The 11,100-nt window shown below is 42.7% G+C and overlaps 1 protein-coding gene across 2 annotated transcripts; it reads right to left on the bottom strand.

Moving 5' to 3' along the window:
- Positions 1 to 288: 288 nt before the first annotated feature.
- On the bottom strand, positions 289 to 10,870 carry ISL1 (ISL LIM homeobox 1). 2 transcript variants are annotated; one of them, XM_032206033.1, is made up of 6 exons: positions 10,709 to 10,870; positions 9,708 to 9,897; positions 6,388 to 6,647; positions 4,431 to 4,717; positions 2,896 to 3,063; positions 289 to 676 (listed from the first exon to the last, which is right to left on the bottom strand). In XM_032206033.1, exons 1-6 carry the CDS (start codon positions 10,734 to 10,736, stop codon positions 560 to 562), a joined length of 1,050 nt encoding a protein of 349 aa, XP_032061924.1. In that variant the 5' UTR covers positions 10,737 to 10,870; the 3' UTR covers positions 289 to 559. The 2 variants fall into 2 exon arrangements, with proteins under 2 accessions (XP_032061924.1, XP_032061925.1); XM_032206034.1 differs by having other exon boundaries at positions 4,431 to 4,714.
- Positions 10,871 to 11,100: the final 230 nt, after the last annotated feature.

Here is an 11,100-nt window from a genome sequence, read left to right as displayed (position 1 = left end):
TTTCCTGATGATGGAAAACCTACTGGAGCTCCTTTTGGCAAGGCAATGACCAATATAGAAACAGCACCATTCGGGTTAGGAGGGACTCGATAGAAAGTCCCTCTACCTTGGTTTCTCTCTAAGATGTGCAGTCAAAGGAAAAGATAATTTTTTTTTTCACGTATTTTTTTTTTCTCTGAGATCCATGAGTACAAATCCTCTACGTTTTGAAAATGTCTTTTTTTTTATCCCCTTAAGAACACTGAATAGTGTTTTTTGTTTTTGTTTTCTTTTTTGTTTCTTTTGTTTTGCTTTTGTTGTTGTTGTTTGTTGTTGTTTGTTGTTGTTTTAATATTTATTCTAGTAAGATCCCATGATTGTCTTCACAGTGTTGCTACCATATTACCTTGTCTTTTCAAACATGATTCCATTCATTTCATGGAGTGGTTCCTTTACAGGGATGTTAAATACTTTTCCCCACTAAATTTCAGAGTCCCAATGCGATCATTTTCCCACTCTCTCCAACAGAGGTGAGGGCAAGGGCAGAAACAACAACAACAGAAATCTGAGTGAACGTTCTTCATGCCTCAATAGGGCTGGCTACCATGCTGTTGGGTGTATCTGGGAGCTGAGAGGACATGGATGCTACTTCACTTCCAGTAGAGTTGGAACCTGGTCCTCCTTCTGAGAAATTAACCTGGAAAAAAAAATAATAATAATAATTACATTTGTCACAATCAAAGAAGAGCTGCACTCCAAGAAAAAGAAAAATGCAAAAATAAATATACAGGCATGCAGCTGAATGGCCAGATACATTTCCATGGGAGTCTATGTCACTGTTGTTTTGTTTAATTACCCCACTGACTTCATACGAATCTTCTTCAGGACTTAGGCAAATCATGAAGGAAAAAAAAATAGATGGAGGGGGGGAGCAAACAACCTTATTAGTGCGGCTTTCTTCCATGTCTTGCAAGAGTGATGATCCCAACAGGATGTTCTTGTCAATTATTTAAGAATGTGTGTGTTTTTTGACACAAAACTTCAATGTTACATTTTTCCCCCTTTGTGCACTTATTAAAAGAAACCTGTGAGAAGCATCCAGGAGAAGAAAGCTTTTGAAACAAGCCATCTTATTTCACTTGCAATTTGAAGAATTTGGTATCTCTTTTAACAAGAGACAGTTTGATAAAGAAGGTTACACTTCTCCATCCTAAAGTGGTCCACAGCTCCTTTTAGTTTAGAAGAAGTGCTGGGAAAAGGCCTAATGTGAAGGATGGAACTTTGTTAATCCAAATGCATTTCTTTGGCACCTATCACAGGGTGATCCTATGATTAAGGCCCTTTCCAGAATAGAGAAGTGCCCTGAATGGTCGATTAACTGTCTGTTCCATCCACAATCTTTTATTTTATCTCTTTTCAGTATCAGACATTATGCACAATATACATCAATATTTATCTATCTAATGAATTATCCGTCTCTATATGTGAATATATTTGACCTATCCTTATTTGGCCTCTCCATATTCCACCATGACTTTTCTTTAGACCGATCCCTTAAATATATATATATATTTCAAAGGTTTTAAAAGTATCCTATTCTGTATAGGATACACAATAAACAAGGCAAATGAAGGATATCATTTTTTCTTGTGTCTGTTTGACAGCTTGATTAAAGCAGGAAAATGTTGCTTTTAGTGGTTACACAAAGTAAGATGGTGCAAACAGCTCTGTTTCTGTGCTGCAGTTTGTTGAATGAACATAGTGCTTGCATAGGCAAGCAGGCTGCAGCCTGCAACTTAGCAGGAAACAATGAAATAATAATAATAATAATAATAATAATAATAATAATAATAATAATAATAATAATAATAATAATAATAATAATAATAATAATAATAATAATAATAAGGGGACCCTGCAAAGGATTGTGATACTAAACTGTAAAAAGACTGAATATGTCTCCTGACACGGCTAAAAACTTTCATCTTCCGTCACTTATATGGAAAAAGATTCCTGACATATCAAAGAAGGGTCTGTATATTAATGTTTCATCATTAAGTATTATTTGGAATCACTGAAAAACCATACACAACATACCTTATTATATTAAAGATCTGGTTTTAACACACTTAGGCCAGGAAATTGAGTTAAGGTTGAACTTCTGTCCTTAATTCACCTGGTTGGGCCTAAGTATTGCTGATGATATGGTCCCATATGAGCTGCCAAATGATGTAGGCATAAGGAATTGAGTTAAAAACAGAATTTATTTAAAAATATCTGTTTTCTTTTGGCTTAAGGCAGTTCATTACATTGTTTGAATTTTGCATGTGAATACGTACTAACAATTCTATTTCCAAAGCACAACAACGTATGCTCTAGTTATATATTTGTATATATATAAATAGAGAAGTATAAAATGATATCGAGATTTATATAAGTAAAACAAGGAATTCAACATTTTAGTTAAACTGTTCATGTTTGTGGGACAAAAGAAGAATTCAGGCTGATGTTGCAACCACAGTTTTTAAGTCTATTGTATATTATAAGGTGAAAAATAGCCCGAAGTGGGAGTGGGGAACAAATTTTTGAAACTCCTTTCAGAAACGTGCATACAACTAAATGACACTGAGGAATAGTTTAGTATTTCAAGTGGAGGAGCTTTCGGTTTTCAGGGGCGTGCGAGCTGAATTAGACGCAGACGTGGGTCGGGCCTTACCCAGCTTGCACTCACCTCGACAAGATCTGCGGACCGTTTTGTACCAAGCCCTGCGAAATCAGTTTAATTCACTTCATTTACGGAGTGTCAAAATGCCCACCTCGTAATTTCAGGAAAACCCGGCTAGCCTGGATTGCTCATCTCCAGGGGCTGTGGGTCAGCGAACTCCCCCAGTGCTCTGGCTGGGAACCGACACTTACTAGCTGCTGAAAAGCAGGTTGGTCTATGTCACTCTGCAACGCGAAGTCACTCAGGACTTTCCAGGGCGGCTGGTAACTCTGCACCTCCACCGGGTTCGCCTGTAAACCACCGTCATGTCTCTCCGGACTAGCAGCCACCATCGGAGTTCCTGTCATCCCTTGGATATTCTGTAAACAGCCCAGCAAAAGATGTTAATGAGCTTGGTTAACTTTATTGTATATAAGCGCTGTGTCAATAAACTGCTTTCTATCTTATCTATACAGTCGCTTATATTTGCTTTGTTAATCTGCTGTGAATGTCTTACTCTATTCTACTTTAGGTCAGTCCATTTCTGCCCCGCTGCATTTATCACACTGGAAGTTTACTTTCTTTCCCTTTAATCCTCGTATTTCTCTCAAAGCATAACCTCCCTCCAGCCCCTCCCAGCCTTCTCAAACGCGAATAGCTAGTGTCTCGGCTGCCGATGGCTCGGCACAAGAAACGGTTAATCATGCTCGCTTTCTAGTTTGCATCCCGGCTGGTTTTGTTCTTAGTGACCTTAACTGGATCGTATATCCTCTGAACGATAAACCTGGGGAGCTCCAGTACCATGCTCTTTCAAAAGCAATAACTAAATAAATAAATATTAAAAAGGGAAACACCAGCTCCCCGGTATGCCCTGTGGATCAGGCACTGTATACAAAATAACTCCAACCCTCGACGAATAGATTGTTCAGGCGAGTTAATAACATCGTGTTTTATTGCATTCCAACACGGTAAAATGAAACTCCTTAAATTCCACTTAACTAGGCAGCCTTATGAATTAATAGTCATTCTCAAGTCAGTCAATATACAGAGAGAGAGTAACAGACTCTTCTTCAAGTAGATTAGCAACAACAGCAGAAAAAAAAAAAAAAAAAAAAAAAAAAGTTGCAAGCAGAAAAGAACTCAATATATTTCTACGCAAGAACCATCTATCTATTAAGTAACCTGAAGACACGACGGTAATTCCAAAAACTTTGCACTTTTTTTTTTTTTTTTTTTTCTACAGTAAATGCACCGAGAAACACACACGTGTATATAAAGTGCTAAGGAAATACACCAAATTACCCTTTCACTCATGGGTTTTACTTCTGGGTTTACTCCTGTGTAAAACCATTGAAGAGGGTGAATGCGTCATTTTCCCTCAAGGAGTCCTTTGCATTTGCAATATAAATATTACACAAGGATGGGCTTTTTACATCCCATAAGCTCTGCAGGTCGCAATTCATGCTGCATAGAAGTTAGCCTAATCCACTGCGAATCCTCAGCCCCACAAAAATACATGTGTTCGCTTGAGCAGCCTATATCTGCTTCTCTCTGTGGTCTGTTTTAATTGCACTGAGAGCAGAACAAGCAGATAATATTTAAATGTTACTATTTTGTTTGTTTTAAGGGAGCTCCCATAAAATCAAATGCGCCCAATCGGCCCCAGAAGCTGGACAGACTGGCCTTAGCCTATGGGTTTCTCTTTAGGAAGGAAGGCAATGCATGGTCAGAGACTGAAGGCACTTACAGTTTTGTCATTTGGTTGCTGTTGCTGAAGTTGCTTCATCATGATGCTTCTCTTTTTGTCCTTGCACCTCTTGTTTTGAAACCAAACCCTGATAACCCTCGGGCTGAGGCCAGTCATTTCCACCAGTTGCTCCTTCATGAGGGCGTCGGGTCTGGGGTTGGCAGCATAGCAGGTCCTCAAGGTGTGAAGCTGTTTTTCGTTGAGGACAGTCCGGACTCGGGTGGTCTTCTCGGGCTGCTTGTGGACGTGGGGTCTCAGAGCTGGCTGTCTGGCAGAGATAGGTTCTGCTGTAAGGGAAGGGGAAGGGAGGAATAGGATCCCCATGAGTAGGAAACAGGGAGTCTGCAGAGGCTCTGAATCTAAGCCAGTGGGACAGGGGGAGGCGAGAGTGGTGGGAGTGGCGGGGGTGGGGGGGGTGAATCCCTTTCAAAGGCCATTCAGGCAGTCACCTCTACCCGAGCTCTTGCTGCCGCCTCTGCTTTATGCGCTGGTAGAGTGACAGGACTGACATTTCTGACTCCACAGATAATTAATTTGCAAAAACAATCCACCCCTCCTAAAACCCTTAATGACAGAAGCTTGAACCTGTATGAGCCTAGACAGGGGAGGGTGAGTTAACAAAGGTGTGTGTGCATTAGGAAAGGAGGGGGAGGGTTTTATGTACTTATGTTCTGACAAATCACCAAAACAGTTTTTTGGCCCGAAAAATAATAAAAGAATACTTTTTAAAATTAATCATGATTCGGGTCTGCTTCTTGTATACTGAATCTATCTCAGTTTAGCCAGAGGCCACGATAACGTGTAACAGCTCCCGGCTGTTTGGTGCTTCCAAATTAAAGCATAACAAGCCAAATCCACTGCACCGTGACGACGGAGGGAAGTCCTGTGAGAGCTCCGTATCCCAGAGCTCAGGAGACAAGCGTCTATCTTAGAAAGTTGAGGTGTTAGGTGAATTTATGTCAACTTTTGTTGAATACTTTAAAAAAATTACAGGAAAAAAAAATAAATAAAAATTAATTCTTCCCCAATTTAAAAGTGGAGAAAAGTACGCCGGGCTTCTGACTTATCTGCTTATAACAATAAGTCAGCAATGATTCGATGAAGATAATATGGAGGGTTCAAATATTAGCAGTATTTTACCCGCAGACACAATATGCTTTTCAAAGACATGCACAAATACACCCTAGAGAGCACGTACAACCTTTCTAAAATTCCGAAATTATCTATTACGTGGTGTTTTTTTCCCCTCATATAGATATGTCACTTAAAAAAAAAATGCTCAGAAGCAGGAAAGTAGCCCATTTAAACAAAGCAGTGTTTGTAAATAACCTTTCATATTATAGTTACTTGCCCAGCAACACTGCCGGCAAACATTATTTTATCGAGCTTTGTTTGTCTCTAAGAAACGTTCCTCTTCTTCTGCTAAGCGTCCCTGACTCTTAGCACATGGCGAGAACTAAAAGTGTGAGTAAAGTTGCAAGGTGGTTTGACTGCGAAGTGACAATGCTGAGTTTTAAGATGAAATTCTCATCAAATCACATAAAACGTTTCAAGACGGCAGAGTCACTTTAAAAGGCAATTACTGAAGATTAGTTTTTTGACAGTTTTAAATTACAGCCTAAGTGCTCGCCTGTAGTTATGAAGTCTATCTCTGCTCGGCCCCTGCTTCCACCAGTGCTTCAAGCAGCTTTTCCCCGTGCTCCGCAGGACCGGCCGCGGAGGGGTCCGCGCCGCAGACCTGCTCCCGGCCGTCGGGGGCTCGGGGAGGGGGAGCTCTCCCGCAGCCGCTGCCTGGCCGTCGGAGGATGCAGGCAGGCGAATGGGGGATGCTGCGGGGCGCGACCCCCGCGCAGGTGTCGGCAGCCGGACCCGTGGCGCTCCGTGGCCGCACAGGCTGGGAGGAGCGGAGCCCCCCAAACCCCGCGGGCTTCCTCCGGGCGCCTTGCGCGGGCAGTACCTGCCATCTGCAGCGGCCGGGAGGGGTGCAGGGGGCTGAGGGGGTCCCCGGCGCCCAGGCTGGCCCGCTCCACCACGTCGTGGTCCGCCCGGCAGAAGAGGCCGTCCTCCCGCAGCGCGAATTCATCACCGGGGATGAGCTGGCGGCTGCAGGCCACGCAGCGGAAACACTCGATGTGGTACACCTTGGCGCGGGCGCGCATCACGAAGTCATTCTTGCTGAAGCCGATGCTGCACTTGGCACACTTGATGCCGTATAACCTGAGCAGGGCCCAGCCCAGAGAGAAGGAGACAGGAGGGAAAGAGGGAGAGCACGGGGTGGGGGAAAGGGGAGGGCGAGGAATAGGGAGGGAGGGAGGGAGGGAGGGAGGGAGGGAGGGAGGGGGGAAGGAAGGGGAAAAAGAAAGAGAGAGGTTTTCAGTTGCGCTCGTGGGCAGCCCGTGGCTCCGCGTAGCCGCGCGACGCGCAGCACGCAAGATAAATAAGGCTTGAAAATACGGGAGCCAGAAGGGCAAAGGAATAAAACGGATTCTGCTGCTGGCGGTGCGCTGCCTACCTCCTTCCCTCTTCCCCTCGCCCCCCGCAATAAAACGTGGCGGAGACTCAGATACGGCGGTGGGCAAGGAAAAGGGACGGAAGGATTGGAAGAAAAAAATAAAAAAAAGACCCCTCTCCGTCCCTGGGAGACGCCGACCTCCCGCCCCAGAGCCCGTGCTGCTCGGGGCCAGGGGGCGTCTGTGCCCTCACGCCGGCCGTCGCGGTGGGGGAACCTGACCTGGACGGGCCCGCAGCTGAACCGTCCCGCACGGGTACATTGGGGACAGGCGAAGCTGGCGAGGCTGACACCCACTCCACACACCCAAACAGGCCTGCCTCGCCAAGTGATTTATTTTTTTTTTTGTTTTTTGAGAAACCTACTCAGGACTTCTGTCGTTTAACGCGTGGCCGGGCTCCCGCCGGCATAGCCTTCAGGACGCGGCTCTGCCCTTTCCCTCTCTCGCTAGGTTCATTTTATTTAACAGCTAGAGGCACACACACACCCTTATATCCTTATGTACATGCACACTCACTAGCAGTGCAACTCCCCTCCTCCGCCCCCTGCTAAAAGGCATTCTCGATGCTCTGGCTCTGCAAGCCAGCCTCACGGCTCCTTCTCCCCTCCTACTTTCTCCCACCTTGAACCGGGGTCGAAGCCCTACAGCACGAGTGAAAGGGCAACCTCTCGCCGACAGCCCCCCACAGCAACTACTGCATCTCTGGGAGGGGGTGGGGGGTTCCTCGTCTTCCATGGAGGAGGGGGGGACAGCTCACCCGTTGGTAGATGAGCAGGAGAAAATGTTCCAACTCCGGTGTCTATAACTGCTGTCTCTCGGCTGCCACCCAGTACTCATTGCTAGTACTCTTTGGTATTAAGTAAAATTAATAATCTTTCCGCAAACCGCACAGATGCACACACACAAACGTGGATGCAATTCACAGAACTGTAAAAGCTGCTCTTAAAACTGAGCTAATATTCATTCACACCCGTTTCCTCACCAGTACACTTCGTTAGCGATACAGCCTGTGATGTATACTTGTGTGTACGTGTTTATTTACACACTTATTTAGCTTCTATAGACTTGTACTCGCCTTACATTCATACAATTTGCAAATTATAATGTTTAGAGAAACAACAACAAACTGTAAAACTGCTAAACTACAAAAGAGCAGAGTGTATGCATTAATTGGTACAAAAGTTGGAGGGTGTTGCCTACATGCCTGACAATTATAGATTAGGCTCATGGTCTAATTCAAAGCCGACTTGCACATAATGGACAACTTACTTTTAAAACTGTAGCAAATGAAGTGTACTGCGCAAAAACTTATAAGAGTTACATTTTTGTTGTTGTTGTTTTTTAAATTTCTCCCACTGAGTTCCTGCAGGAGGTAAGTGAGTACACCTCAGTCTAAAACGTTTTCCCTTCATGTGAAACTTGTGAAAGGATGACGCTAGTAGCACATCTCCAAAGTGCGATTGAAAGAAGATAATAATAATAACAATAACAATAATAATAACAATAATAATAACAATAACAATAATAATAATAATAATAATAATAATAATAATAATAATAATAATAATAATAATAATAATAATAATAAGGCTCTTTTTTGCCACAGTAAAACTTTGAGAATAACCTCACGGCATGGCTTGTACAAATGATCTGGTTATGAATTGTGTACTGGAGAAGAAAAGACTCAACCGTTTTATTTCAATTCAGAATTACAAAGAAACTAGAGAAGGTATTTTAGGAGGGTAGGTAGGTACTTGTTCCCAAAACTTTCCGAAAAAAAAAATTATTAAAAAAAAAAATAAAAACACTGTCCCTACCTCAGTGTCAAAGTTCTGGTTTTTCAAGCCCAGTAGAAGACACCGAAATGGATCAGTATGACCCAGGAGAACAAATAATAAGCACTCTCGAAATTCCCGCTTTGGTTTCTCTATAGTGTCAGGATTGGCAACTCTCACATTTTATCAGTTACCAGATTTTAATGTGAGGAAGGAAGCGGTTCCATTATCTAAATATACCCAATTGTTCGCCAACAGATGATGGGCAATTTGATCTGCTCTGTCTAATTCATCAGTACAGATAAGATAAGAAAGAAAAGACAGTCAGATATCACCAAAGGGGTTAATATTTAAAAAGATTATGTCAGTTATTTTAACGAAGAAACGTTTCAATCTAGGTTTTAACCTTCCCATAAAAGCTTTCTTCATTCTGAAAGAAACTTCAACGTGTTTTCTGTTCTTTTACCTATTTGTTTTTTAATAGGCCTAGTTTATTTTTATTTCCCCCCACGTATTTATTTTTACGGCATAAATGCTTTAAGTGGTTTTCTTTTGAGTGCCATTATGGCTTTGCAAAAAAACAAACATACATTTCTTAGGTCATGTTAAAATTGCTCAGTTCTGCGTTGTCCATAATTCTATGCTATTGAAAACATTCTCCCTTACCTACGATTTCCCACTTTGATAGAATCACAGGATACGTTGCCAAAGTCCTCAGGAAGGTCCCACCGAGTCGCTAGCTGTTTCTGAGTGTGGTTTTGTTTATACAGAGATTTGCATTTGAATTTGTGAAATAAAATCTTGAAGACTAGAACTCTCCCTCCCACCCCCACCCCCGTCTGTGTACCTTTGGAAAATCACTTAAAATATAGCAATTGCCCATTTCTCACTATTTTTCCTCTCCCTGCTTCTTTTAGATTTATAAAATTTAATAAATAAATAAATAAATAATAAAAATCTCACCGAAGAATTAAACAATGTAAACGGCGTACCTGATATAATCTCTTTTACAGTAGGTTTTTCCATCCCTAACAAAGCACGTACAGGTCTCGTCCAAATACTGATTACACTCTGCACACTTCAAACACGCCGCATGCCATTCCAAATCCGGAGAAACCCTTAGAATATACTGATCGTGAATTTGATTGCCGCAACCAACACATAGGGAAATCAGGCGTTTTTCTGAAATGAAAATAAATACATGATTGACTAACCATTTATTCTCCTACAGAGATAAACACTTTTAGTGTCGTTCCCTTATAGGGCTTACTCTGGGAGGGTTTTTTGTTTGTTTGTTTGTTTAAAGAGTACTACACTTTTGGATGGTAATTGAAGTGTGCCATCAAAACCTTGCCTCGTTTAGTAAGGAGGCGGAACATATGTTAAAATGCAGATGTGAACATTTTTCGGGGTGAAGGTCCTCATTTCAAGAGCCTCACACAGAATCAAAACTCCAAACTTCATATTTGTTATATTTTTATTTTATTGTTTGCTCGTTCGGATTCCTTTCCTTACAGGGAGAGCACCTATACATTACATATAATTTTTTAAGAGGCTCTGATTGGAAACGTTGCATGCTTGGCTCTTGCGCTTCCCATTCAGCTCTTTGACATAGAAGAGGGGGCTCTAGGCTGTTAGCAAGAACAAGCATCATTAAGGTTGTCACTTGCTCTCTTTTGCAAGTCTAATGCTAATTCCCCTAGACGAACTAGGTGCTGGATAGTCAGACAGCCTCACTGTAGTCTATCACGAAGAGAATTTAAGTCTCCGTGTTTGGTTAGCCCATTAAAACCTTGCCTGCTCCTCAAACTTTAAAAAAGAGCAGGACCCCAGGCTATTAACATACAAGGCTACGAGGTTAAAACACAGCAAGCATGCAGGCATGGCAACAAAGGCACCTTCTCTACCATTCAAATGAAGTTCAGCTCGCCTGCCTGAGACGATTACAATAGATAGCATATTTATTCCAACAACGGTAAAAATTCCGCCTTACTTTTTGGTGGGTCTCCCATGTCTCCCATATCTGTAAGAGGGTGTAATGTCCACAGTGAAATGGTGTACGGTTTCGTTTTAAGACCCCAAAGTAGGTTTGAGAGCTGTCGCTAAAAAAATAATAAAAAATAATCAAAAATAATAAAAAATAATCAAAAATCAGAAGTATAACAACAACAAAAGGAAAAAAATAGAGACTGTAAGCTTAAAAAAAAAAAAAAGCAAAACAAAAACACCACCGGCGTGGGAGATACTGTCAGGGCTGCGGAGAGAGAAGGGGGCGCGCGGCGCCGGGTGCGCGGCGGGGTCCGGCCGCGCGGTGCGGTAACTGCGCGGTGCGGCGCGGTGCGTTTCGGTGCGGTGCGGTGCGGCGGCGCGGCGGTGCCGGACTGG

Source organism: Aythya fuligula, chromosome Z (genome assembly GCF_009819795.1).
Source record: "Aythya fuligula isolate bAytFul2 chromosome Z, bAytFul2.pri, whole genome shotgun sequence".
Taxonomy (NCBI): domain Eukaryota; kingdom Metazoa; phylum Chordata; class Aves; order Anseriformes; family Anatidae; genus Aythya; species Aythya fuligula.
This window is presented reverse-complemented; position numbering and strand designations above follow the sequence as displayed.